At 47.2% G+C, this 16987-nt stretch overlaps 1 protein-coding gene across 5 annotated transcripts in view; it reads right to left on the reverse strand.

Annotated features, from left to right (window-relative positions):
* Positions 1-9328: 9328 nt before the first annotated feature.
* GPAT4 (glycerol-3-phosphate acyltransferase 4) overlaps positions 9329-16987 on the reverse strand; it is a 28006-nt gene continuing 20347 nt past the window's right edge. For 4 of the 5 annotated variants that reach the window (XM_081333440.1, XM_081333441.1, XM_081333442.1 and 1 more), the window contains 5 exons: positions 16185-16300; positions 15998-16053; positions 13730-13815; positions 11604-11732; positions 9329-9942 (listed from right to left, as the gene is read on the reverse strand). In XM_081333440.1, coding sequence (XP_081189566.1) covers positions 9343-9942; positions 11604-11732; positions 13730-13815; positions 15998-16053; positions 16185-16300 — 987 coding nt within the window. In that variant the 3' untranslated portion in view covers positions 9329-9342. Of the gene's footprint in view, positions 9943-11419; positions 11500-11603; positions 11733-13729; positions 13816-15997; positions 16054-16184; positions 16301-16987 lie in introns of all 5 variants that reach the window. The other variant, XM_081333444.1, reaches the window with a different exon arrangement.

Consider the following 16987-nt stretch of genomic DNA (forward strand, 5'->3'; position numbering starts at 1 on the left):
ACAAAACAGAAAATTAAAACAATTTTAAAGTGATTAAGTAGTTTAACACCTGTCTGCCATGCCGTCAGCCCAGGAAGAAAAATACAGCAGGTGGCAAAAGGCCTCGGGCAGCCAGAGAGAATGACAAATGGGCATCTAAAGGGCCCTCTTTGGCGCTCGCCTTTTGCCGTGCCACGGGAGAAAAGCTAGCTTGGGCCAAACATCCCTCCAGGATTTGCAAAGAGACAAACCCACAACCCCCCCCCCTCCCAGGGCAAGCTATTCCTACTTCTTATCGTAGGAGCTCCTGTCTATCTCGAGGCCATTTTGCATCCTTCAGTGTCAGAGGGAAAGAGAGAGTGGATCCAACAGGGTGGGTTCAGCCCCAACTTGGGTTCTTAGAAAAGAAAGACCCTCGACTCCATTTACGCAAAAGACATACTTTTACTAAAAGCCAAGGGGTTACAGTATAGCAAAGCCAGAACTAAAGGTTTGCGCATGGAGGTTCCCCAGTTAGAACAGAGCTGGAGGTCTTCTAGTCCAGCCCCCTGCTCAAGCAGGAGGACCTATACCATCTCAGACAAGTGACTGTCCAGTCTCTTCTTAAAAGCCTCCAGTGATGGAGCACCCATGATTTCTGGAGGCAACTTCTGTTCCACTGGTTAATTGTCCTCGCTGTTAGGAAGTTCCTCCTTAATTCTAGGTTGCTTCTCTCTTTGATCAGTTTCCATCCATTGTTTCTTCTCCTGCCGTCTGGTGCTTTGGGGAATACGTTGACCCCCTCTTCTTTGCGGCAGCCCCTCAAATACTGGAAGGCTGCTATCATGTCCGTCCTAGTCCTTCTTTTCTTTAGACTGGCCAAATCCAAATCCTGCAACCGTTCTTCGTATGTTTTGGTCTCCAGACCTTCTTTTTTTTTAACTTTCCCTTTTTCATTCCTCCCACCCCCCCACCCCCCCACCCCTGTTATCTCCCTATTGTCCAGTTACATTTGAAGGAATTTTTTTGACAACTCCCCCTGTGCCCATGTCTTGGGAAGGCATGGTGGGTGGTTTCTGCTCCCCTCTCCCAACAGATCCCTCCATGCATAGTTCATGGCAGGCTGGCATCTAGCAAAGCAAGGCAGGGTGACAGTCCCAACAGTGGGGAACTTCCTCTTTCCTGCCCACGCACAGACAAGAAAGCCATGAAGAAACCTGCATGTGGGAAACACCAACAAAGCCACAAACTTCTGTGGGCATCAAAAAACCCAAAGGGGCAGCCATAGCCACAGGTCTAAAGATCAGCTGCTTTTTACATGCAACGTCAAAAGGGAGCAGAGCTCCGTTCTGAGGTTGTGGCCGCCATCTTGACCCTTTGGACACTCCCCACAGTGGACCCTCAGGGGTGGCCACAATGGAGGTTAAAAAAAAATCAAGATGGCAGCCAAACTAATACGTAGAAATTAAAAATCCAAATTATGATACAGGCAGTTCTTGACTTACAACTGCAACGGGGACCAAAATTTATGTTGCTCACAAGGCAGTTTTTAAGTGAGTCACAACTGATTTTATGGCTTGTTTTGTCATGGTTGTTAAATGAATCACTTCAGTTAAGCGAATAATGCGGTCATGAAATGAATCAACCTTGCTTGTTGGAAGCAGCTGGGAAAGTCGCAAATGGCAGTCACACGATACTGGGATGCTGCAGCCATCATAAATACATGCCAGCGCCTGAATTTTGCCCATGTGACCCTTGGGGTGCTGTGACAGTCATAAATACACAGACCCCTTCATAAGTCATTTTTTTCAGTGCCCTTGTAACTTTGAATTGCAGACATTTCATTCCCAAACTAGGCAACATCATCAGTGCTAGTAGGGAGTGGGGGCTACAAATATTCTCCTCTATTAGTACCACTCCCTACCTGCATTGATGATGTTACCTAGTTTGGCTAGTGAAGTGTCTGCAAGAAAACAAGTTCAGAGAGCACAAAGGCCCCCACAGTCTTCCTCCTCCTCCTTCTCCTCCTCTCCTTTTGCAAACCCCATTCCCTTTAGCAATATGTTACCTAGTTTGGGAGTGAAATATCTGCAAAAAAGCCACCAAGTTCAGAGCACCAAGGCCCCTACAGTCCACCTCCTCCTCCTCCTCCTCCTCCTCCTCCTCCTCCTCCTCCTCTCCTTTTGCAAACCCCATTCCCTTCTAGCACTATGTTACCTAGTTTGGGAGTGAAATATCTGCAAAAAAGCCACCAAGTTCAGAGCACCAAGGCCCCCACAGTCTTCTTCTTCTTCCTCCTCTTCTTCCTCCTCTTCTTCCTCCTCTTCTTCTTCCTCTTCTTCCTCCTCTTCTTCCTCCTCCTCCTCCTCCTCCTCCTCCTCCTCCTCCTCCTCCTCCTCTCCTTTTGCAAACCCCATTCCCTTCTAGCACTATGTTACCTACTTTGGGAGTGAAACGTCCGGAAAGAAGTCACCAAGTTCAGAGAGCACCAAGGACCCCTCATTTCAACCCTGAGCTACAAATATTCTCTCCCGTCGGCATCTTCTTATTTCAAGTTACTTAACTTTGAAACCACATTCGATGATTCCGCCAGTTGCTCGATTTCAGTGTTTGAACGTGAGGCAAAGTTTTTGCTAGCTGTAACTTTGCCTGGATGGCGTTGTGGGCAGTGAAAGCCGAGCAGATGGGACGAGAGGAAGCGAAGTGAGTTTGTGTGCAAAGGGGGGAATTGTTGGCAGCCGGATGGATGGTTCTTCCACTTCAATTCCACATCCCTTTTCTTCCAGACAAACCCTGTCGGATTTTCATAAATCAAAGCACCCCACTCTTTAATAAAAATTTATTGACTTACAAGTGATTATTTATCAAAAGGCCATTAATAGCAGATCCTGGAATGAGGTGCTATTGGGTGGTGCAAGGAGACTAATAGGAAATCAATGCTTGCACCCGGATGGAATTGCAGATAAGGGGGCCTCTATCTCCCCCACCCACCCAGTGGCAGCCCGAGCCAGCCCTTGCCTCCTTGGTTGCCCAAGTAGCCCCCAATTTATACACCATTTACAAATGAAATGATCGATACTTTTAATCTAGAGCTAAATTTATTAACTTTCCCATCGGAGAGAGAGAGAGAGAGAGGTATTGACTGGGGGAGGGGGCGATGGTGGCAGGAGGAGAAGAGGGGGACACTCCAGCAAGATGGATGCTTCTGAGGTCACCTGGGTGGCCTTGCAACTCTAAATGGCTCTGTCTCCTCTCTGCTCTGCCTGCTGCTTCCCTTCTCGGCCTCCTGGACCTCCGTCCTTCAACAGATCCAAGACAATTGCCAGAACAGGTGATGGCTGGAAGACTGAGCTGCCTCATTCAGGGAAGTTCTGATGCCCAAGATGGCCTCTCTGAACCCCTTGCAGGGAGGGGCCCAGGAAAACACACACACAGCCACAGATTCATTTTGCACAACCTAGCAACCTCCCACCCAAGGGAAATCTGAGAAATCTTCCACTCCTCATATATATCTGGAAAGGAGGAAAGATAAAGGACCCCCTGTAGATTTTACTCTGCTGGTTGTGGCTGACTGCAAGGAGGAGTACTCGTCTCCGTTTCAAGGCTGTTGAGCCAACCGCTGTCTGAATGACATTTCGGTGGTCGTGTGCCCAGCTGGTACCTTTCCACCCAAGTGGTACTTATTTACCTACTTGCATTCGCATGCTTTCAAACTGCTAGGATGGCAGGAGCTTGGGCGAGGACGGGAGCTCCCCCCATCGAACCTGGGCTGCCAGCTTTCCAGCTGACAAGCTCAGACTCTTAACTGCTGACCCACTTCACAGCCCTATCTGGAAAGTATCAGGTTAGAACAGGGGTGGGGAACCTTGGCTCTTTTATGACTCGTGGACTTCAACTCCCAGAATTCCTGAGCCAGCATGAGGGAACTATGGCCCCTTCATGACTTGAGGACTCCCAGAATTCCTGAGCCAGCATGGGGGAACTATGGCCCCTTCATGATTTGTGGACTTCAACTCCCAGAATTCCTGAGCCAGCATGGGGAACTATGTCCCCTTCATGACTTGTGGACTTTCAACTCCCAGAATTCCTGAGCCAGCATGAGGGAACTATGGCCCCCTCATGACTCGTGGACTTCAACTCCCAGAATTCCTAAGCCAGCATGGGGGTACTATGGCCCCTTCATGACTCGTGGACTTCAACTCCCAGAATTCCTGAGCCAGCATGAGGGAACTATGGTCCCCTCATGACTCGTGGACTTCAACTCCCAGAATTCCTGAGACAGCATGGCTCAGCTTGGAAACCTCTCCCTTTCCCCTCAGTGTGGCTGGCTCAGGAATTCTGGGAGTTGAAGTCCACGAGTCATAAAAGAGTCAAGGTTGCCTACCCCTGGGTTAGAAAAAGCTGCTCTGGGTCAGGATGTTTCTTGCTGGGACTGCAGCTCCCACTAGGAATCTTAGGGGTTTCAGTCGTAAACCCACCATGTTGATGGTTATGTTATAGCCCTATGAGGAGAGGTTTTTTGGATAGCAAAGGTGACCAACAAGCAAGTGCTGGAGCACATCACACCAGACATGTCACCGGAAGGCAAAAATCACAAAACTGTGTTTTCATTTATTTTGGTCATGTCACGCGGGGCAATTCACTGGAGAAAGCAATGATATTCGCAAGAGTGAGCGGTCAAAGGAAACCAAAGGCTGCCCAAAACCACGGTGGCTGGACACCAAGAAGGCTGACACCAGCCAAAGTCTAGAAGAATGCCAAGAAGCTGTGCAAGACCGGAGGATTTGTGGAGAGACCTGGCCCATAGAACCGCCACGAGTCAGACACGACCGGATGAAGAACATCATCACATCATGGCGAGGGGTCTCCAGGTGGGGCTTAAAGCTAAGGGCTGCCTTGAGTGGAGCTCAGCTCCTGAAGGCCAACTGAACGTGACTCGTTTTCTCAGCAGTAACATGGGGGAGGTGAGCCCTTGTGTTCCAAGACACCTTGGTCCTTCCAGCCTGGTTGACAGCCTTGGTGTTTTGTCTCTCATCTAAGAACTAACCAGGTTCCGCCTTGCTTAGCAACTTGAAAAAAGCAATAATGAACTTAATGGTGCCATCTGGGGTAAGAAGTAAGCATCGTCTACTCCTGTTCAACACGGGGTTACTGCAGGAGTTCCCAAACAAGGGTTTGTGAGCAAATCTAAGACAGCTTGCAATGAGTTGGTGGGGAGAACCGGGTGGCCAATTTCAATTCTCCTCTCTTTGCTGGCTTTTCTAAGCAAAGCCAGAGAGTTCTAGTATAGGCAGTCCTCGACCTACGACTACAATTGAGCCCAAAATTGCAATTGCCAAGCAAGACAGCGAAGTGAGTTTTGCCCCCATTTTATGACTTTTCTTGTCACAGTTGTTAAGTGAATCGTGACAGCTGTGAAATTAGTAACATGGTTGTTAAGTGAATCTGGCTTCCCCATTGCCTTTGCTTCTCAGAAGGTCGCAAAAGATGATCACGTGACCCCGGAACACGGCGACCGTCATAAATATGAGCCAGTGACCAAGTGCCCGAATTTTGATGTGGCGACTATAGGGATGCTGCAACGGTCAGAAGTGTGAAAAATGGGCATTAAGTCATTTTCGGTGCCGTTGTAACTTTGGTCACCGAATGAATGGCCGTAGGGTGAGGAGGGCTACCTGTACAACCCCAGGTTTGTTTGTGCAAGCCTCTCAACACGCTTACCCAAAGCTGGATCGCTAATAAAAACTTCCCTGGCTAACCACTGATCCAAGTTGGGGTTTTCTAAGATACGTACTCGACATGTGACTACAATTGAGCCCAACATTTCTGTTAAGTGAAATAGTCGTTAAGTGAGTTCTGCCTCATTTTACCACCTTTCTTGCCATCCTTAAGTGAATCCCTGCAGTTGATAAATTAGTAACCTGGTAGTTAATTGCTTCCCCATTGACTTTGCTTATCAGCAGGTCGCAAAAGGGGATCACATGATCTTGGGACGGTCATAAATATGAATTTTGATCACAGGCTACGAAGGTTGTAACTGTGAAAACCAGTCATAAGTCACATTTTTCAGTGCCACTGTAACTTTGAGCAGTCACTAAACGAACTGTTGTAACTCAAGGATTATCTGTACTTTATTCCAACAAGAACGTGGAAGAAGAAAGGAACTACTTCAACTGAAACCCAGACAGGAATTTTGCAAAACTAAGGAACATCACGGTTTCAATTTAAAAGCATAGTTTTATGAGAATAAAGTTCTATTTTATAAAATTACAAGGTTGTCCCTGTGTTATTGCTACCTGTATTAAAATGTAAGTATTAAAAGTGGTGCGTTTATTTCTTGCCGAAACCCGGGAGGCTGTATCAAACTGATCCATAATTTTAAGAGGGTTGTTTGAGAAACCTTTGGCTACAATGATATTCGAAAAGGAGGCGGCATGCTGAGAAATTTCCTGTTATGGAATTCTACCTCAACACTCCTCCTTTACGGAAGACCCGAGAGGCTGGCCGTGTACTTAATGGATGAAGCAAAGGAGGCCTTTGTTTCAAACGTTACCATCTACCGTCTACAGAAGTGATCCACGTTCAGAACTGAAGCAATTCTTCACCCAATTTGCGGGCAGAGAACCCAGGTGGTTAATTTCTTAACAGTTTTTTCCAGGAAAAGAAGAGATGATCCCATAATACCACAATGGCAGGATTCCCCCCTTAGTGGGGACTCTAGCATGACTAGTGAGAAAGCAATCACCTGGGAGGAGTTTTAAAGGAGGTGTGTGAAGCCAAACCATTGGAGAAAGGATTGTGCCTAGAGAGGAGAATATTTGTAGCTCTGGGTTGAAACGAAGGTCCTTGAGGCTCTCCGAGCTTGGTGATTTTCCTGCCTAGTTTGGAAAATGAAACGTCTGCAAGAGGATTCTGTCATGAAGATGGGCAAGGAGACAGGATCCTCACGTACACACTCCTCCTTGGCCATGCTACGCAAACTCCACCGTCTACCCAAATTCTCCTAGCCTTGAAATACCTTCAGAAAAATAAATTCTCCCGGATCAAACGCAGAAGCCGATGGAATAATTACAGTAGACCTGGTGCTAGTTTTCATTCCCAGGTCAAGAGGCGCCAAGGTGACAGGCACCGGAGCAGCTAAGGGGCTGCTTATTCTGAAAGGATGATCTCTTTTATCAAAGCTGGGCAAAGTTCAGGGTTGTACACAAACAAACAAAAATGGGCTGCTCCCTGTTGCTCTTTGCCTTCCAGGAAGTTGAGAACGTTGGGAACCCACACCTGCCCATGGTGGGGCCTTCGTTTCTCCTGGCGCTCCAACAGGCCAACGCTGTTCTCAGGGGCTGCAGCCAAAGGAGTTGGAGGGAAAACCTTCCCTTGCATGGCTCGAAAGAGGACAACTTCTGACACAGAATCTTGGGTGGCAGCTTTGTGGAATGTGGGGACAGGTGAAGCGTTGGGTTTTGGATCTAGGAAGGCTGTTCCAAAGCCGAACAAAGTCCTCTTTGGGAAATGCAAGAGGCAGGCGAATTCTTCCCATCCATCTGATGCTGCTGGAAAGAAGCCAGGGCTGAGCAAGTCAAGGCGGTAAGTCCTTTCTTCGCCATGAATGTCTTGAGGCAGACGCTTCCAGCCGGATCCTTCCTGAAGTTTGAGAGCAACTCTCAAGACCTCTGGTGAAGATGGCTTATGTCAGGGGTAGGCAACCTCGGCTCTTTTATGGCTCGTGGACTTCAACTCCCAGAATTCCTGAGCCAGCCATGCTGAGGGGAAAGGGAGAGGTTTCCAAGCTGAGCCATGCTGGCGCAGGAATTCTGGGAGTTGAAGTCCACGAGTCATAAAAGAGCCCAGGTTGCCTACCCCTGGCTTAGGTTATCAGGCTGGCTTGCGAGCGAAGGGGGTTGCAGTCCAAAGAGAACGCTTCATAGGAGTATTTTTCACACACCTTAGAATAGCAAATCTGGGCACGCATTATTAATGTAGAGGTGTGTGCGTTAAAGAGAGATTATCCACATCTGTTAACTTGTACAAAGGATACAGCTGCTTTAACAATTCAAAGGTCGATGCTCCTGCGCATTGCTTGAGTGCTTTCACAGACTGTGGGTGTATATATACACATGCACATCCTCCCCCAAGACACCCATTACCTATTTATTTGTAGAGAATATATCTTGTTTCAAGGATGAACTTGTTTCTAATTTGAGTGGAGATGATCATGCAAGACTAATGAGATTGCCATCTAGGGGATTGGAGCACCTCCTTGTATACGCAACATCCGCGTTTCAAAGACAGCTTGAGGTCCAATGCGAAGGGCCACCTTCTGAAATCCTAAAACCCACGTTTGCTCCAACCGATCTAGGGTGGACTGCTTTGGTCCTCAAGGACTGAGAAAAAGCCAAGCTTCTTCAGAGAGCTTGCAAGTCCCACACAACTGCACAGCTAGAGGGAGAGATTGGTTCATTCCCCCCCTTCTCTCTCTCTCTCACACACACACCCACACATTTTCAGAAGGTGTTGGTGCTTCAATTTTATCCCGCCCAGGAACCGAGATGGGCTAGAAATATTGGCTGGGGAGAAGGCTGTTCAGAATCTGAATGAAGAAGATGCCTCCTTGGTCTTTGGGTGCGTAGTTGACACCCAGATCCATGGCAGAAGCAATAGTTATTTTGAAGTAACAAGGAGCAAGGCAAGGGACCCAGGCACAAGAGAACAAAAATGCCAGGGGATGGGTGGCATCCCCGAAATAACAGAAATGCTTCTGAAACAGGCTTCAGCATGGCCTGCCTCCTTCAACATTATTTAATATAAAATGCAGAGGGGACCCATGCAGCCGCGGCATTCAGCTTTCCGTTTTTCTGCAGAGGGGAAGACACCTGATGACACGGCCATGCTGTCAGGGCCACTGACTTCAGCAAATGGAACTGTCTGCCTGGCTCAGCAAATGCTAAATGTTAACTTTCTTTACAGCTGAAACTTAGCAGGGATTACTTGGGAGATCTGGAAGCTGGAAGGGACGGTGGGGGATTTATGCCTGTGTAATTCAGCCCAGGGTTATTTGCAGAATCTGCTGATGGCAGGCCAAGTTTCCAAACTGCCAGGTTCTTTAAGGGTCAAATTGGTTTCCCACAGTTACACGCCAAATCTATCCATTTATTATCCCTTCCAGATTCCGTTCCGTTCTTATTTTCCTGACCTTGTTTTGCAGGCCACCCTCGTACCCAGCCCTTTCCTTCAATTATGCCATGCCAAAGGAATAACGCAGGGCAGCAGAGCGGGTGGCTTGGACTCAATGCCCAGGAAGCCTCTTCTTCCCCTTTCAGCACCCAGAGCGAGAACGCAGCTAAGGCCAAGAGAGCCAGACTCAACGCCGGACTGCCTCCTTCAACATTATTTAATATAAAATGCAGAGGGGACCCATGCAGCCGCGGCATTCAGCTTTCCGTTTTTCTGCAGAGGGGAAGACAAGAGGGGGGGGGGGCGGGAGGAGCAAGGAGGTGCCGGCCTTTCCTCTGTAGCGCTTCCTGGCGGAAGTGGTGGGAGGAGCTCTGGGTGGGGGCAGAGCCTCCGCCCACCCACCCCCGTGGCACAGGCGGGCTTCAGCTGATTCCTGCCAAAGATGACCAGCACTGCATTTGCCTGCAGGGGCCCAAAGTCCTCGCTGCTGCTGCTGGGTCTGAGCTGGAGAAATTGTGACAAGGTCTCTTTTCCTTGGGACTCGAGGGAGCAGCACCACCGTGGGGAGCGGGCGGCGTGGGGGGCGGGGAGTTTGAAAAATGGATGCTGCCGCAGGTCATCTAGGAGTCCCAAGACCAGAAATTGTTCTTGGGCAGTCAGTGCTGTAACAGATTCCCAACCCTCTACTCCCAGTCTCTGGGAGCTCAGGAGCGACTTCGGTCCTCGTGATTGCCCACGATCATCTTGCTGTAGAGCTTCTGCTGCTCTTCCTTGAAGGCGTCCTTCACCTTTTCCCTCTTTAGGCCCCCGTCCCTGTGGGAAAAGGAAAGACACCTGTCGGAGCAGAAATGTCACTCTGGACCCGCGCAGAAGGGCGGCTAGTAAAGCAAAGGCAGTTCGAAAACCACGACTTCAGCCTAGGACAGTGATGGCGAACCTTTGAGAGAGCGAATGCCCAAACTGCAACCCAAAACCCGCTTATGAATCGTCGGGTGCCGGGTGGGTGTGGCCCATCGAGTGGGCGTGGCTGCGATGGTAACAGCAGACTGGGTGGGACTAAAAAGTTCAATCAATCAATTCCAACTTTGCGAGATCTTTTTTCCCCCGCAAGAAGTTGAAATTGATTGGACCTTTTTTTTTGCACATGGTGGAGGCCTAAAGCGAAAAGGTTTTATAAAACTCAGCTGAAGGCCTAGGACTGGGGCGACGGCACGTGTGCCCATAGAGGGCTCTGCATGCCAGCTGTGGCACACGTGCCATAGGTTCGCCACCACTGGCCTAGGAAGAGGAGGTCCTGCGGGGATGACTGGGTCTGGGTCTGGCTTGATTACCAGGCTGCTGGGCCCAAAGAAGTGAAGAATGTTCTCAAGAATCGTCACCTCGGCCATCTCTGTTTTGGATCTATGTCCCTGCTACATGGCTAAGGTTTCCTGGGAGTGATGGGTCTCGGGGAGGCTGAGTTTGTCCTTGAGAGAAGAGTGGTTCTGATACGGTGGTTCACCCCGTTCAAGAAGCCATCACTGGACCATTTTCATCCAGTTTCTAATCCACAAACTTATTGGGTTTCTGGATTATGGAGAAGGTGGCCAGGCAGCAGCTTCACAGAAGTCTGGAAGGATCTTTTCTGTCTGGATTCAAGCCTGGGTACAGGACAGAAACTTCACTGATCACTCTTAGATGGCCTCTGATAGGAGCAGGAAGGGAGTGGTAAGTCTTATCTTAGCTTGCTTCACCTCTCAGCTGCTTTCAAAGCCTTCAACTCAACTCACAACCACCACTGATTCCTGATCCTGAATCAGTGCAGTTGTTAAGTTAGTAACACAACTGTTAAGTGAATCTGGCTTGCCCTTTGACTTTGCTTGTCGGAAGGTCGCAAAAGGTGATCACGTGACCCCGGGACACGGCGACGATCGTGAATATGAACCAGAGCCTCTGAATTTTAATCACGTGACCACAGGGCAGCTGCGAAGGTCTTTAATAATGAAAAATGGTCGTTGCGCATTTTTCAGTGCCGTTGTAACTTTGAACGCTCACTGAAACGAACTGTTGTTAAATCGAGGATTACCTGTACTTTCCAAGCAGGAAATATCAGGTGAAGAGGGCAAGGCTAGGCCACGGGTGAGATTCACACAGATACACTTATCTCCTTCCCTTTGCGCCCTCCACCAACCAACCAACCAACCAACCAACCAACCAACCAACCAATCAATCAACCAATCAATCAATCAATCAATCAATCAACCAACCAACCAACCAACCAACCAATCAGCAACAACATGGATTGGCTTACCACAAGAGATCTACCAGGCCTCCCTGTCTAGCAATGGCAGATTTCACCCGGTTGGCAAACTGCACTGCATCTTCAGCAGGCTGAAAGGAAGACAGCCAACGAGGGTCAGTTGTTTTCAGAAAGAGTCCTGGGAAAGTCTCGGATGGTTTTCTGGCATCCAGAGGCCCGGATCTAGTTAACTCACCTTTCTGGTCATTGGAGGCAGGTACCAGACGCTGCAGACAATTGCCCAGCTAGTCATCATCCTGAGCAGGTAGTTCACCATACCGTATTTGCTGCTGTTAAAAAAGGCATCTCCAAATTGGGGGTCATACTGAAGACAAAAAAAAAAGGGTGGGTGGGAGAAAGGCAAGATGGTGAGAAGATTCACTCAGAGCACAAGAGCAAATGCCCCAAATATAGCATGACAGGATAACAGAGTTGGAAGGGACCTTGGAGATCTTCTAGTCCAGCCCCGGGAGACCCTATACCAGGCGTAGGCAACCTTGGCTCTTTTATGACTCGTGGACTTCAACTCCCAGAATGTGCTGGCTCAGGAATTCTGGGAGTTGAAGTCCACGAGTCATAAAAGAGCCAAGGTTGCCTACCCCTGCCCTATACCATAGCAGACACATGATTACCCAATCTCTTCTTAAAAACATCCGGTGATGGAGCATCCCAACTTCTGGAGGCGAGCCATCCCACTGGTTAATTTTTCTCACTGTCAAGAAATTTGTCCTTCGTTCTAGGTCGGTACTCTGCTTTAGGAGTTTCCATCCGTTGCTTCTTGTCCTGCCTTCAGGTGCTTTGGAGACCAGGCTGACATCCCCCTCTTCTTTGTGGCAAGCCCCCTCAGATATTGGACCGCTGCTATCATGTTTCTATGCATCCCATTCTCTGCGGCTGAAAACGCAAGAATGGCAAAAAGTGCCTCTTTTCTAATTGCGTCCCAATTCTAGGCTATGCTTTCATCATAAAAACCCTGGAGGTTTTTGAGAAGAGATTGGACAAACATCTGTCAGGGTTTCCTGCCTGAGCAGGGGGTTGGACTAGACAATCTCCAAGGTCCCTTATGTTTATGTTTGTTTATGTTTATTGGACTTATATACCGCCCTTCTCCTGTAGGACTCAGGGCGGTTCACAAGGAATTTAAAATAACAATACAAATTACAAAAGTTAAGAACAATTAAAATAATTAAATTTAGTCCTTGAATAAAATAAAACCCCTATTAAACTCCAATTAAAACCCAATTAAAATTACAATTAAAATTCTCAGTCCTGGCCGGAAAGCTCAAAGAGCCAGGTCTTCAGGTCCTGGCGGAATGAATGAAGGTCAGGGGCAGTCCTGAATCTGTTGTTCTAATTTTAATTCCATCAGGGCGGATGGTCGCAGTTTGTCCTCAAGAGCACCCTCTGAAGTAACAGGCTGCCAACCACTTGTAGTGTCCTCCTCGTGTCAAGTAGGGAATGCTGGGCACCCACCCCAGAGGGAGCCAGTGCAGCTGATATTGCCTGAAGGCTTCTCACCAATGCAAAGTCTGACAACGGTGGGTGGACTTGTCGCGACTCCTTGGGCAAGGGGCGGGCGACTGACTATAGCAACTTTAGGACCTGTGTGGACTTCGACTCCCAGAATTCCTCAGCCAGCACGGACCGGTTATCCCTACACTCCAAAATGTCACTCTCTGACAACTGATTAATTGGGCAGTTGGCACGGTGGTACGTGCTTCTGTTTGGGAGGGTGGAATTCTGCTTTGCCCTGCCCCAGCACAAACCCAGTTTTACTCCTTGGCCCTTCTCCTGCTCACGTTGGCTGAATCCCATCGAAAGGAAATTAAATGAAGTGGGCAGACTCCGCCAGGTATTCTCCTACCTGAGAACTACTGAACAAAGGCCATAAAAACTCATCTATTCGAACAAGCCGGCCTGGTCTGATGGATTTGGGGTTTTAACATTATTTTTAACTAACTTACTACATTGGGCACAATCATTTAACTTTAAATCTTGTATCCTGTATTCTCATTTTTATTGTCCTGTACACCGCCCTGAGTCCTTCGGGAGAAGGGCGGTATATACATCAAATAAATAAATAAATAAATAAATGTGGCTCAGAGGAGTACCAAAGTCTGCGTTCTTCCAGTTACGCGATTGTGGGACTACAGGACGGCATTCCAGAAGCTGCCTCGATAGAACTGTTGGGTCCCACCTACTTTCAGATCTCTCTGCCACACCCAGAAAGGAGAGCCACGCCTAACATTTCCAGCTTCCACTCTTACCTATATCTCATACCTTCAAGTTTCACTGCCTTTGCTAAGCAGCAACAGTGCTCACCTTGATGGCAACAGGATAAACTATAGCATCGATCTCAAAACTCCCTTTCTTAAACATCATCACAGAAGTGTTGTTGATACATGTGCCTATTAAAAGAAAAGAAAGAATATCTCCCGTGAGACGTAATGTGTGTGAGGGCCTTAAAACAAGAAGCCCCTGGATTGCTGTCTCCATCACTCTAACTGACACTAATCTGATTCAGGGTGGCACACAGAAGCACGCTCATAGGTTTATTTTAAAACAGAACAAACTCAGAAGAATGGGTGTTTAAAGTTTCGAATCGTGCAGAAATGTCTAAGATTTCTGCTTATCTGAAGGATCATTCACAGGAAAGATATATTTCAGTTTGGAGGAGATGGATAAATTATATTCAAAACAAATATGGGACTAAAAAGTACCATTTAGCTTATGAGTAGATTTTAGTGGGATATTGTTATTGGTACGTTGTTGGTAGTTATGTTAAAAGAGAGTTAAAGCGCATTATAAATTTGGTTAATTGTATATTATTCATAATTTTTATTTAGAATATGATTATTGTAACTATAATCCTGTATTTAGCTCTGGGAAGTGGGGGGGGGAGTGGGTGGGTTTGGGGTGGGAGGGATTTGGGGATATATTGTAAAATTTTGTTTTTGTAAAACTCTTTAATTAAAAAAAAAAACTCTTTCATTTACACTGCTCATTCCAAATAGTTATTCTCAGTCCAAAACAGAAAAACGGGAGCTGTTGCCCTCTTTTGTTCCCCTTTTTTAGTTATCATTTTTATTAAATGTTTTATAAGGAAGAAATGCAAGCAGAGCAAAAGAAAAAAAAAATAAAGAGAGAAAAAGAAAAGTGAAAATGTAAGTAAAATTGAATATTTTTCAGAACGTTAATTTTATGTAATTAAGTATCTTGCGCCGCTTTAAATTACAGATCTCTTAAAATCAAGTCAATCTGAAAAAATACATGACACAACCAAATCCTAGTAAAAAAAATTACAATAATTTCTCTCTAGCGCCTAGGACAGGGGTCGGCAACCTCGGCTCTTTTATGACTTGTGGACTTCAACTCCCAGAATTCCTGAGTCAGCCACGCTGAGGAGAAAGGGAGAGTTGCCAAGCTGAGCCATGCTGGCTCAGGAATTCTGGGAGTTAAAGTCCATGAGTCATGAAGGGGGCCATAGTTCCCCCATGCTGGCTCAGGAATTCTGGGAGTTGAAGTCCACGAGTCATAAAAGAGCCAGGTTGCCGACCCCTGGCCTAGGAGAATCTTATCCTTATGTAACTAATCATCTAAGGCTTAACTACAAGTAGTCCTCTACTTACGATCACAACTGAGGCCAAAATGTCTGTTTCTAAGCAAGATAGTAAGTTTGCCCCATTTTACGACTTTTCTTGCCACAATTGTTAAGTGAGCCACTGCAGTTGTTAAGTTAGTAACCCGGTTGTTAAGTGAATCTGGCTTCCCCACGAGCCTTGCTTGTCAGGAGGTCACAAAAGGGGATCACGTGACCCTGGGACACTGTGACCGTCATAAATAGGAATCAGTTGCCAAGTGCCCGAATTTTGAACACGTGTCCATGGAGATGCTGGAATGGTCGTTAAGTGTGCCAATGTAACTTTGAATGGTCTCTAAATGAATGGTTGTAGTTGAGAACTACCGGTATTAAAGTTTTAGCGTAAGAGAAGCCCAGGTTTTGAATGCAGTAGAAGCCCCTATGTAGAATTATTGTTCGAAAAAGCTTCCACACTAGAAGAAATCCTGTGGCATGTTTGTTTTTCCAAGTATAAAGTCATGCTAGATATCAAGGCGTACCCTCGCCACTTCATTGGCCCCTCTTCCTTCAAAAGGGATGGCTTTTCAATTAGCACAGGATATCCTTCAGTTGTTACGGCCCGTGAAATTCATTTGGCATAATTTGTGGAAATACTCTGTTTAATTCTGAGCTATATTTATTTATTATTTATTATTTTATTAGTTGAATTTATATACCGCCCTATTCCCGAAGGACTCAGGGCGGTTCACAGGGCAAGTCAAAAACAATACAAGAGAGAGAATAAAATTAAATTAAATTAATACAGCCCACATGATTGGCTCATAGTGGTGAGGACCTAATTTTCATCATGATCACGTTCCTCCAGCCCAAGCAGCAATGTTCGGTTAGGAAAAAAGAAGCTCAGAGCTAGGTCTGCCTCTCTATGCTTTTTTTTTGCTGGCTCTGTGGTTTACAATGCCAACTTTCCATTCCATTCATTTTAAGCCACAGGCTCACTCATCTGGGCTTACCTTCAGGGAAAATAAGGATGGGCAGTTTACTTTTATCGTTCGCATGTTCTGATAGCCTAAAGGAAGACACAGAAAGAAAGGAACAGATGTCATCAATGCAGGACCGGATTCTCAGTCACGTACACACAATCCAGGCAGAGGTGGCTGCAGTTCACTCTACCGGGAGAGCAAGTCATGGGCTACGTACCGTCTAGCCACCAGATGGCGATCCTTGACCTCAGAACGTTCAAACCAGACATGAGGACAAGCCTTCACCATGGCCCTCTGTATGACGCCCATGAGCCCTCCGTGGATTTGGCCCACCTGAGCAAAGAAGAAGAGGCCAGAGGTCACTTCCCCGCAGCAGTGCCAGAATAACACAGCTGGCCTAAAAATGACAGGTACTTTAACTCAAAAATAAAGTGCCTTTGGCTCATAAGACGCTCTGTCCTACAAAACGTCTTAAGCACTATGGAGCATGATACATTGGGGAACTGGGAACGCTCCAGAGGCTGGGCTATCTGCCTTCCCATTGTCCAAAGATGCAGGCTATTCCAGTGACGGAGGAAAGGAATTGCTCATTTCGAGGGATGCGCTGGTAGACGACCAGAACAGACTATGCCAAAGCAGGACTTTCTCCAGCGGACAAGTGGAGAGTTGCTTAGAATCCTCTGGTTGGAAGAACTTCCTAGTCCAACCTACTGTCCGTGCCAGGATACTTTCTACCATCCTGGACAAATGAATGTCTGATCTTTTCTTGAAGACCTCCAACGATGGAGCACCCACAACTCCAGGAGGCAAGCTGTTCTGTTGATTAATTGTCCTCACTGGTGGGAAATTTCTCCATAGTTCCAGGTGGGATCTCTCTTTAATGAGCATCCACCACCCGTTGCTTCTTGTCCTGCCCCTCAGGTGGTTTGGAGAGTAGAATAGAATAGAGCTGGAAGGGACCTTGGAGGTCTTCCAGTCCAACCCCCTGCTCAAGCAGAAGACCATCTCAGACAGGTGACT

This window comes from Vipera berus (assembly GCF_964194415.1).
Source record: "Vipera berus genome assembly, chromosome: 8".
In the NCBI taxonomy this organism is placed as follows: Eukaryota; Metazoa; Chordata; class Lepidosauria; order Squamata; family Viperidae; genus Vipera; species Vipera berus.